General features: G+C 36.3%; 1 protein-coding gene across 5 annotated transcripts in view; it reads right to left on the bottom strand.

Moving 5' to 3' along the window:
* Window positions 1-3,690: 3,690 nt before the first annotated feature.
* LOC137653789 (glutamate receptor ionotropic, kainate 2-like) overlaps window positions 3,691-21,034 on the bottom strand; it is a 104,148-nt gene continuing 86,804 nt past the window's right edge. For 3 of the 5 annotated variants that reach the window (XM_068387436.1, XM_068387435.1, XM_068387433.1), the window contains exons 17-18: window positions 17,756-17,914; window positions 12,253-12,430 (exon numbers count right to left, since the gene is read on the bottom strand). In XM_068387436.1, the coding sequence (XP_068243537.1) occupies window positions 12,272-12,430; window positions 17,756-17,914 (318 nt within the window). In that variant the 3' untranslated portion in view covers window positions 12,253-12,271. Of the gene's footprint in view, window positions 4,010-4,532; window positions 4,689-12,252; window positions 12,431-17,755; window positions 17,915-21,034 lie in introns of those variants that run through there. The other 2 variants (XM_068387438.1, XM_068387437.1) reach the window with 2 other exon arrangements.

Here is a 21,034-nt window from a genome sequence, read left to right on the forward strand (position 1 = left end):
ATAGCAGAGGCAAGTTATACATTTTTTCATAATTATCATAATTATATATTGACTTGTTTGCCGTGCAAAAAGCCCTTTAGAAAACAACTCCATACATATATGTGCCTATTACACATTCATATTTTGCTTTCAACTAAATGGTAAGTTGTGAATAATAATATATAATATACATTAACAATGGGGATATTGGGTGTTTACATATCTTCAACATATTGGTGGTAAGCATCATGAAATTAACCCTGACACAATATAGCAGTTTTTGCTATCAGATTCTCTACAATAACAGTTGAAATGAGAATCATTAAGCATTAGAGACAGTTGCAATCAAGGGCTGTTGGGAGAACAATTTAACAATAACAGTAGAATTTATGAATGAAATAGTAATGGGAGTTACTATTACCATAAGATATTTATAAAATCGTCCTTTTCAATAAATTCGTATAGTAATGGCTGCTATAAAAAACTACCTACTGGATGCTATTAGTTGCAGGGATAATATTAAACCATTAACAAATCTAGACACCTACGAATCTAGTAACATAAAGCATCCTGTGAGAATATTCAATAATTCGCAAAAGCACAAATAACAAATAACAACTGTAGTGAGTAACTATGATATAATTATGGATCTAAAACAGCTTCTACTTATTCAGAGCTTAATCAGCTCTATGAGCAGTTGGAGCAACTGCGTACTGCTAAGATTATATGAATGCTATGTGGTACAAAATAGTCAACATTGGATTTACAGAGGCCAGGAACTAGGCACCACAGATGCCAGGGACTGGACACCACAGAGGCCAGGAACTTGGCACCACAGAGGCCAGGAACTGAGCACCACAGAGGCCGGAAACTTGGCACCACAGAGGCTAGGAACTAGGCACCACAGAAGCCAGGATCTTGGCGCCACAGAAGCCAGGAACTGGGCACCACTGAGGCCATGAACTTGGGACCACAGAGGCCAGGAACTGGGCACCACTGAGGCCAGAATCTTGGTTTCACAGAGGCCAGGAACTTGGTACCACAGAGGCCAGGAACTTGGCACCACAGAGGCCAGGAACTTGGGGCCACAGAGGTCAGGAACTTGGTGCCACAGAAAACAAGAACTTGATTCCACAAAGACCAAGAACCTGGCACCACAGAGGCCAGAAACTTGGTTTCACAGAGGCAAGGAACTTGGCACCACAGAGGCCAGGAACTTGGCACCACAGAGGCCAGGAACTTGGGGCCACAGAGGCCAAGAACTGGGCACCACTGAGGCCAGAAACATAGCACCACAAAGGCCAGGAACTCGGCAGCACAGAGGCTAGGAACTGGGCACCACAGAAGCCAGGAACTGGGCACCACAGAGACCAGGATCTTAGCACCTCAGAGGCCAGGCACTTGGCACCACAGAGGCCAGGAAATTGGTTCCACAAAGGCCAGAAACCTGGCACCACAGAGGCCAGGAACCTGACACCACAGAGATCAGGAACTCGGCAGCCCAGAGGCCAGGAATTCGGCGCCACAGAGGGCAAGAACTCGGCGCCACAGAGGCCACAGAGGCCATTCCTGTAGGTGCCATATGCTACAAACAGTAATCACAGAGGAAAATAACCTAATGATGTGAAAACTGTAGACCTGTTGATCATACAACAAAACCATCATAGTAATATATCAAAACATTAACCACGAGTTGTGGATTTTTACTTAGGTTGTGCTCATTATTGAGAATTATTTGGGTCGTAGAGGAAGAACTTACCTAAATCAATCCAGAAATCAACCAGTTTTATAGTTTAGGTCTTTCCTAGGTCTATTCACCATAATTACAAGGTCAACTTGAGTAAAGTTTTACAATGAAAAGTTTGGCACCATTAACAAGGTAAGAATTACTCCATTGAAACTCGCATTTGCATAATTTCAAGAATTCCTTATGTCCATAGTCTAGATCTCGATATTCAAGTAATAACAAAACTTTGTGTACGGACCCCCTGTGCACAGATAATTTTATTACCTTGCGTACACATGACTGCAAGACTACAAGCACAGACGTACTATTTGATTTTCTAAGAAATTTAACGAAGTAGAATGTTTGAATTATACTCAAAAGACAAGAATATGTAAGTTGAGTCAACTTAAGGTGATGTATCCAGATGAGATAAACTTTTCGATTAAGTCATTATCATGTCAATATAGATTCTCATTTGATCGGCATTATAACAACATATCGGGTCACTTTCGATCTTAGATGAAACAACAGTATTTTAGAACATCGCGTCGTTATCGGTTCGCGACAAGATAGAGTCACATTATTGAGTTATCGGTTTGTAGAGAGTTAATGAGTAATCGACATCAAGATTACTGTCACTACACGATTAATCAATGATCAATTTACATCAAAGGAAGAAATTCACTCACTACTGAACCTCGATTAATTAGGGCCACTGAGAGATCGGGTCACTGTCAATTCTTGATTTATCAGCATCCTAGATATATCGGGTCACTATCAAATCTCAAATAATCAGCATCATATACATGTCAGGTCATTATCAATTCAAGATCTATCAAATCCCAATTTATCAGTGTCATAGACATATCAAATCACTATCAGCACTTGATTGATCAGCGTCATAAATATATCGGGTCACTACCGAATCTCGATTAATTGGCATTATACAGTAAATATAATGGGTCATTATTCTAGATTATTCAGCAATATAAATTCATAGCATCGCTATCAAATCCCAATTAATTGTTGTCATAGATATATCAGGCCATTATCAAATGTCGATTAATTGGCATCATAGATTTATCGTGTCGCTATCAATTCTTGATCAACTGGAGTCATAGATATATAGAGTCACAATTGAGTCTCAATTAATTGGTGTCATAACACAAAGGGTAGCTATTGAATCTCGATTAATTGGCGTCATAGACACATAGGGTCGCTACTGAATCTCGATTAATTGGCGTCATAGACACAGGGTCGCTATTGATTCTCGATTAATTGGCGTCATAGACACATAGGTCGCTACTGAATCTCAATTAATTGGTGTCATAGACACATAGGGTCGCTATTGAATCTCAATTAATTGGCGTCATAGACACATAGGGTCGCTATTGAATCTCGATTAATTGGCGTCATAGACACATAGGTCGCTACTGAATCTCAATTAATTGGCGTCATAGACACATAGAGTCGCTATTGAATCTCGATTAATTGGCGTCATAGACACATAGGGTCGCTACTGATTCTCGATTAATTGGCGTCATTGAATCTCGATTAATTGGCGTCATAGACACATAGGGTCGCTACTGATTCTCGATTAATTGGCGTCATAGACACATAGAGTCGCTACTGATTCTCGATTAATTGACGTCATTGAATCTCGATTAATTGGCGTCATAGACACATAGGGTCGCTACTGATTCTCGATTAATTGGCGTCATAGACACACAGGGTCGCTATTGATTCTCGATTAATTGGAGTCATAGACACAAAGGTAGCTAGTGAATCTCGATTAATTGGCGTCATTGACACATAGGGTCGCTATCAATTCTTGATTAACTAAAGTTTTAGATTTATCGGGTCGCTGTTGAATCTCATTTAACTGGCATCATAGACACATTTGGTTGCTAAATCATGCTTAATCAAGATCATAGAGACATAAGTTCTCTATTGAATCTCAATCAATTTGCATCATAGATACATAGAGTCGCTATTGAATCTCGAGTAATCGGCGTCATAGATTTATCGGGTCGCTATCAAATTCTCGATTATTCAACGTCTTACGTAAGGAGATATTGGGCAGCCATCAGTCCTTGATTAATCATGGGGTCGTCACCGGTCGGTCCTAGATCAATCAGGCCATCGTCGCCTCTCGGCTGATTAGCCGTAAGTGGAAGATGATTCGTCGTATATCGAGGAGGAGTCCGTCTCAGCTGGGGAAGATTTCTTTCTGACCGGCTTCGAAGTGATGCTGCAGTTGATTATGAAGAGCAGCTCTTTGCGTAACTCCTCCCCGAAGGATGCCTGGAAGTGTTAGAAATATAAATGAGCAAAAATTATATATATATGTATAGATGCAAATAAAAATCTACATGTCAACAACAATAAGGGCAGCCAATTCTAGTCCACTGCAGGAGAAAGTCTTCAAATATGTGAACTCGTATCTGGGATTTTGCCAGTTTTCATCACCACGCTGGCGAGTATGGATTGGTTATAGCGGGAGATTTTGGCCTGATCACTCATAGGAAACCAATCTAGTATGGATGGCCCTGACTAGTACAGCTTTACTGATCATGGTGAATACAAATCCTTTCACCACGTTACGGTATCCTCACTCAGAAAGGGAAATACATATATGGAAAGAAAACCTAGTATGGGTGCCCCTGACTAGTAAAGCTTTGCTGATCATGGTGAATACAAATCCTTTCTCCACGTTAAGGTATCCCCACTCAGAAAGGAAAATCTATATGGAGAGAAAACACAGAGTATTCAATTTGCAATTATTGCCTAGTCGTACTGGTTTGCTAAGACGGCTGGCAAATCTTACCCCTTCTTCAGTGGCGAGCTTGCGAGCCTTCCACATGAATTCACAGCAGGCCACGAAGATGGCTGCCACCGATCCAGCCACCATTACCACGAAGACACCACCGACGTTTTGTATACCAAGTTCGGCGGAGCTCGCTGCGTCTTTGCTCTCCTCAGTCTGTGGAGTGGAAGAAGAATCTCTTTGAAAATGGTTGCGTTTTGTTGGTTAGATTCTTAAAAATATTTCTTTGGGTTTATTAGTTTTTTATCTTTCAGTTTTTATGGTTTCTTGTATGGTGAATGATGTAAAATTATATTTTATTTTGTTTGATTCCTGATTGTTTCGAAATTTAAAGTTTCTGTACGATATATGATGCATATTTAACATTGGCCTACAGTTATGAAATGTTTATTTTAGATATTAACAAATTTCTCGTATGATATTCAGTTTATAGATAATTTAATATTCAAAACCCCCAAATTTGACCTAAAAAAGGCAAAATAACATAAAAAAAAGTTCTAAATATATTTTCTTTTCAAATATTTTAATAGAATATAATCATTATTAAATAAACTATGTAATATGAGTGATTTAATTAAAACTTGCATTATTTCTCAAGAATTTCTTACATTTTAAGTGCATACTGTATGTATATCATACATGGATGTATGTGTAGCAGTATAATTATCCTTATAACATACATATTGTATTCATAGTTAGCTAAGACAAATTAAACAAATGATAATATATTCTAACCTAATTAAATAATTTCAATATATCAAAATACAAATATGAAACAAGTCATATGGAACTAATTTCTAAAATAAATTTGTATAATTAATCATTAACAAGTTTACTTATGACTAAATGAAGTAATTAAAAGATAGGCTAAAAGAACACAAATCCGCGGGTACACTCACCTATGGAGAAAATATGCTGAGTTGGCGCTTTTTTCTCTCTCTTCTGTCAAAAGGAGTGATTTCATACTTACCTGGATCAACATGGAACTGCTTGAAGGATGTTTGCAGCCGAGGAACTATGGGACCTCGAAGGTACTTCATTAGATAGAAAAGATGTTAGTCTGGGCACTTCTTCACTGGATATGAAACAGTAAAGTCTGGTCAATTCCCCATCTGGTATAAAACTGGTATGGCAACTTCCAGTCAGGATATAGAACTGGTAAGTCTGGTCACTTCCCCATCTGATATAAAACTTGTAAGTATGGCAACCTCTACTCAGGATATAGAACTGGTAAGTCTGGTCATCTCCCCATCTGGTATAAACTGGGAAGTATGGCAACTTCCACTCAGGATATTGAACTGGTAAGTCTGGTCACTTTCCCATCTGGTATAAAACTGGTATGGCAACTTCCACTCAGGATATAGAACTGGTAAGTCTGGTCACTTCCCCATCTGGTATAAAACTGGTATGGCAACTTCCACTCAGGATATAGAACTGGTAAGTCTGGTCACTTTCCATTTGATAAAAAACTTGTAAGTACGGCAACTTCCACACAAGATATAGAACTGGAAATTCTGGTCATTTCCCCATCTGGTATAAAACTGACAAGTATGGCAATTTCAACTTAGGATATAGAACTGGTAAGTCTGGTCACTTCCCCATCTGGTATAAAACTGGTATGGCAACTTCCACTCAGGATATGAAACAGTAAAGTCTGGTCAATTCCCCATCTGGTATAAAACTGGTATGGCAACTTCCACTCAGGATAAAAAACTGGTAAGGCTGGTCATTTCTCCATCTGGTATAAAACTGGTATGGCAACTTCCACTCAGGATATAGAACTGGTAAGTCTGGTAACTTCCCCATCTGATAAAAAACCTGTAAGTATGTCAACTTCCACTCAGGATATAGAACTGTTAAGTCTGGTCATTCCCCATCTGATAAAAACTTGTAAGTATGGCAACTTCCACTCAGGATATAAAACTGGTAAGTCTGGTCACTTCTCCGCTGGATACGAAACAGGTAAGTCTGGTCACTTCCCCATCTGATATAAAACTTGTAAGTATGGAAACTTCCACTCAGGATATAGAACTGGTAAGTCTGGTCACTTCCCTATCTACTCTAAGAATGGTAAGCCTGGTCACTTCCCAAAATATAAAACTTGAGTCCGATCGTTTCCTCCTCCGACATAAAACTATCACTTCTCCGCTGGGTATGAAACAGGTAAGTCTGGCCACTTCCCATCTAGATACAAAACTAATAAGTCTGTTCACTTCCTCTTCCGATATAAAACTAATAAGTCTGGTCACTTCTGCATTGGATATAAAACTGGCAAGCCAGGCCAATTCCATCTCTCTGCTACAATAGCTATAAAACTTGAGAGACTGGATATGTCCCCATCCCTAGCTATTAGATATAAAAATAGTAAATGTTTACACTTCTCCATCCCTTCCCCATTCAATATAAAACTGGTAATACTGGCTGCTTCCACATTAAATGAAAAATAAGTAAACATGGTCACTTCCCGAATATATGTAAAACTGATAAATCTGCCCATTTTCCCAGCCCTTCCTCATTCAATATCCAATAGTCATTATGGCCATTTACCCTTTAGATATGAAAGTGGTAAATGGGGTTACTGTCCCAATAGATATGAAACTAGCTAGTCTAACCACTAACTTATCCCTCTCCATTATATACAAAACTGCACATTTCCAACTAGATATGCAACTGGTATGACTGGATATTTCATCATTTTAAACCCTAATGAGATAAAGATGTTCTACATAGCTAAATTGGGCATATTATGAAAATAGAAAGTACTACAGTCTAATGTAACAAGATTGGCAAAATTCCCTTATAATTGGTATGAGTATTTTAACCCTGAGTTAGAACACAAATCAAGGTAACATTTTGATTAACATTTATCAGTATACTTCATTCTAAGGTCATGATATGTGCTCTCAGACAGGGTCAAAATATCGGTGTCATACTTCTGAAAAAGCCCACAAAAGATTAATAATGCTCTCTCATCCCAGATCCTCCTAAAATTGAAAATATTTTTCATTTGCCTAATCCATCATAACACAAAAAAGCGTCCATAGACCTGGCATCTGTCAAAACACAAAACGCTGAATGACTAATCAGGAAAAATGAGACACCACTTCATTCATACACTCTTATAAGATCACCAGTTTCTTAAAAGTCACAATTATATAATACCTACTTCAATATATTCATGTTATAAACAGATCACTAGAGCTGAATCAGGCAGATATGAAATGACTTTGAGGTTTAGTCAAGTGAAAGGATGTAAGAATTGGCCTTTTTTCACTTAAAACTGAGGAGTTATTTTCCAACAGAATGTCAGGTCCTATTGTACTGTGGTTTACGGTTTCACTGGGATTTATAAAGGCGCGTCCGCACATGCCTTCAGACATGTGCTGGCAACACGTAGTTAGCGAGCTTACAAACAAGCTGGTAACAAGTTTGTTAACAATCATGTCCAACAAGCACATGCCTTCAGACATGTGCTGGCAACACGTAGTTAGCGAGCTTACAAACAAGCTGGTAACAAGTTTGTTAACAATCATGTCCAACAAGCACATGCCTTCAGACATGTGCTGGCAACACGTAGTTAGCAAGCTTATAAGCAAGCTGGTAACAAGTTTGTTAACAATCATGTCCAACAAGCACATGCCTTCAGACATGTGTTGGCAACACGTAGTTCGCAAGCTTACAAACAAGCGGGTAACAAGTTTGTTGACAATCGTGTCCACAAGAAGTTTGTTTACCTACCTGGCAGCATGTTGGTAGCTGACACTATGTTGCCCACTAACCTACCACATGTGGAGTTGCTATTCACCTCATCTTTACTACTAACATGTCACTATGATCATTAACATGTTGGCATACGCCTACCCACACGTGTCCACAAGAAGTTTGTTTACCTAGCTGGTAGCATGTTAGCAGCTGACACTATGTTGTCCACTAACCTACCACATGTGGAGTTGTTATTCACCTCACCTTTACTACTAACATGTCAGCATGATCATGAACATGTTGGCATACACCTATCCACACAGTGTTGCCATTGTTTCATCAAACATGCTGCAAACAGTGTTGCTAACACATGCTCAAGGGCAGGTGTGGACACAACTTGAACCTGCGATTTAATGAGAGTAATGCGTATATGTGTATGTAGGTGTTTGCATATATAAACATTGTATAATTATCTTTCTTGACATCCCTTCACTCGACTCCAACCCGTAAATAAGTCTTGATCTATAAAGGCTACGAAATGGACCTCAAAACACACACACCTCTGAGAAACATCTATTTACCTAACTCTGCTGATTCAGTTCATTTGAACAGGTGCTCATTAGAAGCAAGTCCACTATTGATTCATAGAAAGCTTATATGAGGTAATTAAAGTGCTCATAAATAAACACTTTTATATATGAAAACTAAGCCATTAGTAAATCAGATAACTCTGCTATAACCTATCCTTTGTCTAGAGTACATAAAAGCTATGATACATTAAGCCCTGATATGATACACAGATACATTGTCTCTATTTCTAGAGTGAAAATACTGTATCAGTTAAAACTTCCCATTTCAGTCGAGTTGTAAGAACTCTTCGGGACGACAAACCTCACGCTACAAATAAATTCTTATATTCAGGCTGAACGATTTCAATATATCTTTAAATGATTACATTTAGATCGGTTTCATTTGATTAATTTCTCATTTTTAGAATTGGTAGAAATTTGAAACGAATACAAATTTAGCCAATCCTAAGTTTCTTACTGTTCTCATGCCGCTAAGTTTGAAATCCTACACCTGGAAAGATTCGTAAAATTTTGGGACTATTGGAGGAGCCAATGATGCAAATGAAACTAAATCTGAATTGAAGTTAAATGATTGATTCTACTGATTACTTACTTTCGCGGAGTTTGGAATTGATCACCTTCACAGGATCAACGGGTTATCAGTGGCCATTACTCTGAGGTCCCAGTAGAAACTGTGTCTGTTCTGCAGTCACTGAGATTCAGAGGTAATAGAATCAAGAATGCAGTTCCAGAAACCGATGAATAGCACAAAAAAATTATCAGGTACCATAAGAGTAATTTAAATTGAAGAAATCCCTACAGATGAAATGGTGTAGTTAGACTGGATCTTAGCCATGTGGGTTATTGTTCAGAGTAGCTGCCAGTACAGGGATCATAGCCAGGTAATTTGTTGTTCAGAGCAGCTCTCAGTGTAGGAATCTTAGCGTGGTAATTTGTTGTTCAGTGTAGCTGTCAGTGCAGAGATCTTAGCCAGAAAATTTGTTGTTCAGAGTAGCTGCCAGTGCATGGATCTTAGCCAGGTAATTTGTTGTTCAGAGCAGCTGCCACTGGAGGTATCTTAGCCAGGTTATTTGTTGTTCAGAGCAGCTGCCAGTACAGAGATCTTAGCCAGGTAATTTGTTGTTCAGAGTAGCTGTCAGTGCAGGGATCTTAGCAAGGTAATGTGATGTTCAGTGGAGCTGCCAGTGCAGAGTGCAGAGATCTTAGTTGTGGGACTTATTGTTCAGAGTAGCTGTCAGTGCAGAAATCTTAGCCTCGTAATTTGTTGTTCAGAGTAGCTGCCAGTGCATGGATCTTAGCCAGGTAATTTGTTGTTCAGAGCAGCTGCCATTAGAGGTATCTTAGACAGGTTATTTGTTCAGAGCAGCTGCCAGTACAGAGATCTTAGTCAGGTAATTTGTTGTTCAGAGTAACTGTCAGTGCAGGGATCTTAGCAAAGTAATGTGATATTCAGTGCAGCTGCCAGTGCAGAGTGCAGAGATCTTAGTTATGGGACTTATTGCTCAGAGTAGCTGTCAGTGCAGAAATCTTAGCCAGGTAATTTGTTATTCAGTGCACCTGTCAGTAATGTTCATGATTTCTGATGAAAATCTGTGACCATCTCCAGGGTGGATATTTAGGATCTGATACACTAGCCAGTAAACTATTGTTCTCATATGCTGCTTTCATTTAAAGGCTTCAGACACTGTAAAGTGTAACCAAACCGTTTGCAGCTAACCCCTTTGGACTTGAAGTATCTGGTAACATTCCCCTTCAAGGGGCGGGGCCTCTGATGAATCTAAGTACATCCAACGACATTTGAAAACAAACTTAGCGGTAAGATGAACTTCAAAGAAGTTTCTTTGCTGAAGAAGACCCCCTTCAGCAAAGAAATGGCAGTTTATCTTCAGCCTGAATTTACAATCTTTAAAAGCACTTTGACTTTCACTTCTTCAGTTATCACACATTATGCATCATAAATATATAAATGGTTAGAACATACTCATATAAAACATTCATGGACGGACACAATCGATTCTACATTCCAACTCTAACATTTCATTGGTTAAAACACACATTCACATCCTATACCTGATTTGTGTGATAGTGCTTGGTGCTTACCAGTGGGTGTGGATTCTAAGATCACTTGGGACTCTGTGTTATAGGAAGCTTCACTGAGGAAATAAGAAAAGAGAGAGAGAGAGAGAGAGAGAGAGAGAGAGAGAGAGAGAGAGAGAGAGAGAGAGAGAGAGAGAGAGAGAGAGAGAGAGAGAGAGAGGGGGGGGGATAATGTGATAAGTATTCATTCATAACCACAGTTATACAAAAATGTTCCTATGTTCTTCAAGAGACAGACAAGACAGACAGGAGAGAGAGAGAGAGAGAGAGAGAGAGAGAGAGAGAGAGAGAGAGAGAGAGAGAGAGAGAGAGACAGAGAGAGAGAGGGAGATTATATTTTCATGTTTTAAGTTTATGGCGAAAATCTCGATTTTCGCTTCTGTATTTTATCCTAAAGGACTTCTTTTGTCGTCCCAGTTCGTATAAACAGACAGAGAGAGAGAGGGAGGTAATATTTTCATGTTTTAAGTTTATGGCAAAAATCTCGAGTTTCGATTTTGTTTTTTATCCTAAAGGACTTTTTTGTCGTTCTCAGTTCCGGTTCGAATAATTCACTGTCTACCTGATAGTAATGATAAAGATAATACAACAATAATAATGATAATATAAGTAGATAAGACATATAAATATAGTAATAACAGAGGCAATAGTATAATTATATTGTACGAATATCTAACATTTCGTCTACCGTTAATACTTAGATCAAAATCGATACTTATAAAAGTAATAATAAATAATATTTATATTTCTCTTTAAATAGTGAGTTTGTTTTGCTTTTTATCTATTGCATGATGTTACTTATTAATCTTATGATTTGCAATGAAGTCAGCCTTATAACACTAACAAAATATTTGTTTACAAACATCATCAAATGGATTGCCATGGATATCAACAATTGATTGATCTATTAAAATACTTTGGCGACGCTTCTTCTAGTTTAGCTAAAAGATGGAAGTCGGGAATAGAATAATAATGACCGGAAATAATGATAAATTCAAATTGTCTTTGAGGAAAAATTTGCATTATTAAACTAGAACGAGTGATCTAGATGCACAGATAAAAGGTCTGATTCTCTCTCTCTCTCTCTCTCTCTCTCTCTCTCTCTCTCTCTCTCTCTCTCTCTCTCTCTCTCTCTCTCTCTCTCAGTATGATTATAAGTACCTAGTAAACATCTTCATTGAAACATATAAGCCTGTTATGTTCTATCACTTTTACTCTCACAAATCCGTTCTTCATTGTTTGTTTCAAAGCAATTCCTACACGGGCACTTCTCTCTCTCTCTCTCTCTCTCTCTCTCTCTCTCTCTCTCTCTCTCTCTCTCTCTCTCTCTCTCTCTAATCATGGCCTAATCTATTTTCTCTCAGAGTATCCATAGTTCGCTCCGTAGGATCCGTAGGTGAAAAGGGGCTCTTCGGGAGTCGAAGGTGCCTTCTTGCGAACTGGCTTCGTGTTCCCTGAACACTTGATGATGAACTTGACCTCGCTGCTCAGCTCGTCACAGAAGGAGGCCTGTTCGGGAAGAGACAACGGCGGGGAGAGGGATATTTTTGGATTGTTAATTGACGTGGAGAGTTGGGATTGATCGATTTGAGGTTATGTGGCCTCCTGACATCTAACATTGAATAGAAGAATATTCAATTAAAACCATAACAGCAAAGATGTCATTTTAAAAGTTAACTAGCTTTCAGAAGACCTGCTTCTGAAATAGAGTTAAAAATACCCCTAGCATTGTACAACACATCATGTCCAAGAATCTTGGCAAGGATCTAACATTGATGCCGATATTTATAATAAAGAATAGAAGAATATTCAATTAAAACCATACAATTTATGATGTCATTTTTAAAGTTAACTAGCTTTCAGAAGACCTAAGTCTGAAGTAAAGCTAAAAATACCACTAGCATTGTACGACACATAAGGTCCAAGAATCTTGGCAAGGATCTAACATTGACGTCGATATTTATAATAACGAATAAAAGAATATTCAATTAAAACCATACAATTTAAGATGTCATTTTAAAAGTTAACTAGCTTTCAGAAGACCTGCTTCTGAAGTAAATCTAAAAATACCACTAGCATTGTACGACATATCATGTTCAAGAATCTTGGCAAGGATTTACCATTGACGCCGATATCATTTATAATAAAGAATAAAAGAATATTCAATTGAAACCATAAAATGTAATTTTTAAAGTTAACTAGCTTTCAAAAGACCTGGTTCCGAAATAAGGCTAAAAATACCACTAGCATTGTACGACACATCATGTCCAAGAATCTTGGCAAGGATCTAACATTGACGCCGATATCATTTATAATAAAGAATGAAAGAATATTCAATTAAAACCAAACAATTTATGATGTCATTTTTAAAGTTAAATAGCTTTCAAAAGACCTGCTTCTGAAGCAAAGCTAAAAATACCACTAGCATTGTACGACACATCATGCCCAAGAATCTTGGCAAGGATCTAACATTGACGCCGATATTTATAATAAAGAATAAAAGTATATTCAACTAAAACCATACAATTTAAGATGTCATTTTAAAAGTTAACTAGCTTTCAGAAGACCTGCTTCTGAAAGCTAAAAATGCCACTAGCATTGTAAGACACATCATGTCCAAGAATCTTGGCAAGGATCTAACATTGACGCCGATATCATTTATAATAAAGAATAAAAGAATATTCAATTGAAACCATAAAATATAATTTTTAAAGTTAACTCGCTTTCAAAAGACCTGCTTCTGAAGTAAAGATAAAAATACCACTAGCATTGTATAACACATCATGTCCAAGAATCTTGGCAAGGATGAACCTGCCGTCCTCACCTCGAGCCTCAAACAGATATCTCTTTCCTTCATTACTAAATGTAGGGGATTCGGTCAACAAATGCCTCACTGTCAAGGATACCAAACAGTCGTCGTAATATGGCTGGTATTGGGGAGATTTTTACTGTCTGGATTAGTTTAAGAGAGCTGTCTGTTTTGCAGTATTGACCCCAGGTCAGGTCAAAATTGAACATATAATTAATTTATTTGACAATAGATTTTTCGCTACGCTCAAAATCCGTTTATTTGACAAAGTCTTTACTACATGGAATAGTGTTAATGAGGTGTTTGTTTTACAGTATTGACCCCAGGTCAGGTCAAAATTGAACATAGAATTGATTTTATTATTTGACAAAGTGTTTACAACATGAAATAGGGTTTATGAGCTGTTCGTTTTGTAGTATGGACCCCAGGTCAGGTCAAAATTGAACACAGAATTGATGTAATTACTTGACAAAGTGTTGACTACTTGGAATAGTGTGATAGATCTATTCGTTTTACAGTATTGACCCGAGGTCAGGTCAAAATTGAACATTTAATCTATTTACTTGACAAAGTGTTTACTACTTGGAATAGTGTTATAGAGATATTCGTTTTGCAGTATTGACCCCAGGTCAGGTCAAAATTGAACATTTAATTTATTTACTTGACAAAGTGTTTCCTACTTGGAATAATGATATAGAGCTATTCGTTTTACAGTATTGACCCCAGGTCAGGTCAAAATTGAACATTTAATTCATTTACTTGACAAAGTGTTGACTACTTGGAATAGTGTTAATGAGCTGTTCGTTTTGCAGTATTGACCCCAGGTCAGGTCAAAATTGGACATATAATTGATTTAATTACTTGACAAACTGTTTACTATTTGGAATAGTGTTATAGAAATATTCGTTTTGCAGTATTGACCCCAGGTCAGGTCAAGATAAAAATAGATTAATTCAATTACTTGACAGGGTGACCTTAGGTTATAAGGTCAAGATTGAACTTAAATTTATTCAATTACTTGATAAGGTCTTTACTACTTGAAATAGTGTTAGAGAACTGTTCGTTTTGCAATACTGACCTCAGGTCACAAGGTCAACATTGAACTTAGAATTTATTTAATTACGTGATAAGGTTTTTACTAATTGGAATAGTGTTAGAGAACTGTTCGTTTTGCAATATTGACCCCAGGTCAGGTAAAAATTGAACATAGAATTGACTTAATTACTTGACAAAGTGTTTACAACATGAAATAGTGTTAATAAGCTGTTCTTTTTGCAGTATTGACCCCAGGTCAGGTCAAAATTGAACACTTAATGCATTTACTTGACAAAGTGTTGACTACTTGGAATAGTGTGAGAGAGATGTTCGTTTTAAAGTATTGACCCCAGGTCAGGTCAAAATTGAACATATAATTTATATACTTTATAAAGTGTTTACAACATGAAATAGTGTTAATGAGCTGTTCCTTTTGCAAAATTGACCCCAGGTCAGGTCAAAATTGAACATATAATTGATTTAATTACTTGACAAAGTGTTGACTACTTGGAATAGTTTTAGAGAGATATTCGTTTTACAGTATTGACCCCAGGTCAGGTCAAGATAGAACATATAATTGATATACTTTATAAAGTGTTTACTATTTGGAATAGTGTTAATGAGCTGTTCCTTTTGCAGTATTGACCCTGGTCAGGTCAAAATTGAACACAGAATTGATGTAATTACTTGACAAAGTGTTTACTACTTAGAATAGTGTTAGAGGATATTTGTTTTACAGTCTTGACCCCAGGTCAGGTCAAAATTGAACATATAATTTATATACTTTATAAAGTGTTTACAACATGAAATAGTGTTAATGAGGTGTTCCTTTTGCAAAATTGACCTCAGATCAGATGGTCAAGATAAAAAATATATTAATTCAATTACTTGACAAGGTGACCTCAGGTCAGATGGCCAAGATTGAACTTAGAATTGATTTAATTACTTGATAGGGTGTTTACTACATGGAATAGTGTTAATGAGCTGTTCGTTTTGCAATATTGACCTCAGGAGGAGTCAAGATTAAAAGAAGATTAAATTAATTACTTGACAAGGTGATCTCAGGTCAGAGGGTCAAGATTGAACATAGAATTAATTTAATTACTTAACAAAGTATTTACTACTTGGAATAGTGTGATAGAGATATTCGTTTTGCAATATTGACCTCAGGTCAGAGGGTCAAGATTGAACATAGAATTAATTAATTACTTTACAAAGTGTTTACTACTTGGAATAAAGTTAAGTCAAGATCAAAATAGATTAATTCCATTACTTGACAAGGGGACCTCAGGTCAAAAGGTCAAATTTGAAAATAAATCCATTTAATTACTTGACAAGATTGAGACACTGGGTCAAATATAAAGATAATGTATATCTACTGAAACTATTAGTGAATTGTCAACTATCGTAGTCTCAATTAATGCCCTCTGATTGGTCAGCATTGACCTTGAAAATTTGTCATTCTAATAGAGAAAAGGTTATTTTGCATAGTATTAACAAAGGCCTACAGTATATACTTTTAGGCTAATGTCTTAGAAATAGCTTTGTCTATTTATTCACTTTATGGTTTAATAATCTACTTAGATACTTATTAAGTTACAATCAGAATGAGATATTTGTCTTTAAGTAGCCCTCATGCAATACTTGTGGTTAATAATATTATATAAATAGTAAAAAGAAGAGAATAACTATTGAATAGATATATCGTGAAAGATAAAATGAAAAAATTGAAATGAATATAGGAATTACTTATAAATATATGAAAATAATTAGAATCAATGATAATAATATTTCGTCACAAAAGATAATTCTAGATATCTTAATTGATTTTCTATAAATAATATCTACAATTTAATCATATTAAAATGGTTTTCTAAATCTTCTTTTGTTAATTGTTTCACGTGTGTTTAGAAATATAAATAAGATTATTTTCAACAAATAAACTTAAATATAGATCTAGTAATTACAAATATTAATATATATTTATATACATATATACAGTATATATATATATATATATATATATATATATATATATATATATATATATATATATATATATATATATGTATGTGTGTATAATATATATATATATAATATGTATATGTATATATATATATATATATATATATATATATATATATATATATATATATATATACAGTATATTCTGCATATATGTGTATAAACAAACAAATGATTTTGATAGAATATAACAGTTTACTTAATCTTATAACCAAAACTAATATGATGTCAAATATAAGTGAGTTTACGTGCCAGGAGAGCATCGCATTCAATAACAGGTCACCCGTGAAAATACTGACCAAACCCACAATGGCATAACCTCGGTGATTGAGAAATTATACATTTTTCTTAAATCAACGAAAGGCAGAAATGTCTCTTACGTCATAAATCATTAGGTACATTTCATGAAAGTATTTACATCGCATAGAATTATATCTCAATGTATGAATTGAAATTCCCAATTGAAGTATAATTCATTCAGTCATTTGTATAATTACTGAACCTCTATTTAGGTGTTATTTAGTTTACGAGATGATATTAAAGATATATAGCAAGCTACGGCTAACTACTGGCAATGCATAATCATACATAATATAGACATAATATTACTACTGGCAATGCATAATCATACATAGTATAGATATGATATCAAATTAGACTTTAAGGTCAAGATAATTAATATGAAATTGTGTTTACTGATGAATGAATTCCATCCAATATCAAAATCTAGCTGGTTGTTATTATCATAACTGGAATTAATTCCGCTTAATTAAATATGAAAGTTACAGAGATATGGATGATATATTAGAATTAATTCAAAGAATCCTAAAGCTTAATCCAAGTTTAAGTATGAAAAGTGGGATAGATGAGGTATTTTGAATATGAATCTATTAGAATGAAAGACAACCTTTGAAATTTCTTAGGAAAGAAGCCCTGAACAAGAGCGTACGAAAGCGCATACTCACATTTTCGTCCGTGGCGAGCTCTCGGGCGTTCCACAGGAACTCGCAGATTGCCATGAAGGAGGCAATCACCATTCCACCAATGAGGACCACGAAAACGCCACCAACGTGGGCCAGACCCAGCTCTGCTGCGCCACTGGACTTAGCTGAGGACGCCTCCCGCTGTGGCCATAGGAAAGAGGGAGAGAAAACACGGGCGGGGCTGTTAGAATCAGGGTCGAAAACCATTCGTAGTAGTTGTGTCTAAGGGGTGACAAGGAAAGCTGAGGGACTGGAGATAAATGGGCATTCGTAGCATTAGGGATTCACAATCATAGGCTGTTCAGAGCAAAGAGGCTTGACAGAAGCTGACCAGGAAATGATTTTCACAGAAGCTGTTTATGAATTAACAGATTTAAAGGAGCTGAGCTGATTGTGGAAAAGAAGGCTTTCACAGAAGCTATTTGGATGAAAACCAGATTCAAAGATGTTATTAATATAAATTTTCAGAAGCTGTTCAAGAGAAAAGATAAGTGGTAGTAGATTTTAGGAAACAAAAGAACTTTTACAGAAATTATTCAGATAAGGGACTTTCATAGAAAGAGGATTTCAGAAAGAAAGGGAACTTTTACAGAAATTATTTGGAAAAGGGACTCTCATAAAAAGATTTCAGGAAAAAAAGGAACTTTTACAGAAATTATTCAGAAAAGGGACTTTCATAAAGTTAATAAGAAAAGAAGGAAGGTTTCTTTCACAAGCTGCAGTCAGTTAGTAAAGTGATATCTAGCTTATGCCTGAGAGCATTCTCAATAACTGGGAGACGGAAAATTCTCTGAGTAATGAATGCAATTGCAAATGGAACTTGTAGAGTAGGAATAGGCAAAATTGATTCCACACAACTGGAAACAATTCACTCAGGGGGGAGTATCAAAATACAGGTTTGTACGAGGTCTCAAAAACCATCTATCATTTGTATGTTTAGTTTATTTCAAGTATATCAATCAATTAAAGCAAATTTATAAGTGATTAATGAGTCTTTGACATGAAATGATAATCTTTACAGGCTCTAAAAGCTGTAGGGAACTTTAAGAAGATGGTGTACAGTTTTAAAGTTGAAAATCAAAATGCATGATACTAATATGAACTGAGATCAAACCTGCATCTGAGTAAGGGGACATTCAAGTGTAAAAAATAACCGAGCAATATTACAAGATATAACAGAATGCAACACTAAAGAGCAACTTTCAGTTAACTGAAGGAAATTATTGCAAAGGAGACAATGGTAATCCCTTCTCATGTATTCCTTGAAGTTTTAAAGGCAAGCATGTAAGAGAGCAATACTAATACAGCGAAGGTATTATCCTTGTGGTCAGCTCACGATGGCTACAAGATGGAGGCTCAGCACGAGCAATGTTTGGAGAATCAACAAAATAATCGAATGAGAAAAGAAATAAATCATGACATGAAACTGGAGAAGGTTGAAAAGCACATAATCACAGGCCTGCAAGGTATGCAAGAGGGGGAACGTATAAACAGATGGGGAATGAATAGCCAAGCACTTGGAGAAAACATCTGTATCTTAAAATCTGAGGGTTTATTACAAGAAGATGATTATTTGCACAAACTTCTCTAAACTTTAAGAGGAAATCACAAGAAGAGACCGGAGGAATACGGAAAAGTTAATCACATAAAGAGTTTACTGTATATCAAAGTACTCAGAACTGTTGTGGTTTTATTATCTGTTTCCCAAGCAGGGACTACCATGAATTTACATTTTTTTTGTTGGGGCTACAATGTATGACTGGAATCAATTATGAAAATCTCCAATCACAAAACTTGCCTCAATGGTGGTAAGTTCCACATTAAGAAGGTCTGGATTACATAATTTCTCAAGAAGCATCTGTACTTCTAAAATTAATAACCCACACACACAGTGAGTGGTTAAATCTCTAAAATATAGCTTAAGATTCATCGCTTATTCTGCAACACATCTGAAATCAATCTGAAGCATAATCACTTGAAATCCGTGAAAGGCTTAAAGTGAAGTGTCTTGATTAACTAATTTTTCAATTATCAGACTGAAACCATTTCTTTTTAGCATGTTTGTAACAGAAAATTCTACAAAAAAGCAAGATACAGTTTCACAAGGATGTTGTACAATATATCTAATGAAACAAGACATCTATACTAGGAGTTCACTTTTTGCATCAGATTCAATATTGTCTTTCAGTTATTTTCCTGTAGATCCTTCAAATTGAATGGAAACAGTTACCCTCAACCAGGGACAGTCGTTATAGATTGTAAATAAATCTATCATCAATGGCAAGTAAATAAAAGGAATGATTTAACCTTAAAAGAACTCAATCAGAATAATCTCTTAAAGTAACGCGACCTCTTCCACACTACTGTCTTACATGAGACCAGTAGATTTCTTTTCCTTGTGGTCTCTTGATTGTAAGAGTTAATAGAACTCTCAGAGTTCATGACTGTAATTACAAGACATAATAAAGAATCACATGACCCTCTCTTAGTAGGATATCTAACATACAATCTTTCAGGAATATGAGCCGATAGTTTTCACTTGCCCATAACCGTCCTTGTAAACTCACGACGGAAAGTTTTTAGGAGCTTGACAGTCTACCTGTTCGATCATCAGCAGGCTTTACCTGGCACTTCCTGGTCCTTGATTAGAGTAACAGGGGGCTTAAGCACTGATATTATGTAAACAGAGCTGGTATCTACAACATTATGCAACAAGTGCAGTAACCTGTCCCTTGTCTCTGCTATTCACGAGTGGTCTTCAGACTGTTACCAGAACAAAAGTTTTGATATTAAACTTACCATCCTTGCTAAGGAGCTTTCCTCCTTATATATTTTGCTAACAATTGTACACAAGACATTCCAATTTCATTGATAGACATACAAACAATGTTCACTAACTATGACTTCCTTTCCTAATGGCAAAAACTTCATAAAATAACTATATCTAAGAAAATCTGATTTTGATACTTGACTCACCATCCTGGTTTTAGATACAGATCGACTTCTCGTATTTGTACAACCTCTTAGAAAATATGTAACCCAGAAAATCCAATGTAAATAGACTTACCACCCTAGAGACTGTTTTGGTATCAACAAGGCTTATAAGTCTGGTCTGACTGAGTAAGAGTACAAATAGAGATCTCGCTACAGAAGAAAATTACCTGGTTATTTGGAGACAGTTAGTCGTGTCGCTGGTGAAGGGGCTGATTATTTACAAGAAGTAGACACCTTGGTAAATGTCAAAGCGAATTGAACCCACAT

The sequence above is a fragment of the Palaemon carinicauda genome, chromosome 14, assembly GCF_036898095.1.
Source record: "Palaemon carinicauda isolate YSFRI2023 chromosome 14, ASM3689809v2, whole genome shotgun sequence".
In the NCBI taxonomy this organism is placed as follows: Eukaryota; Metazoa; Arthropoda; class Malacostraca; order Decapoda; family Palaemonidae; genus Palaemon; species Palaemon carinicauda.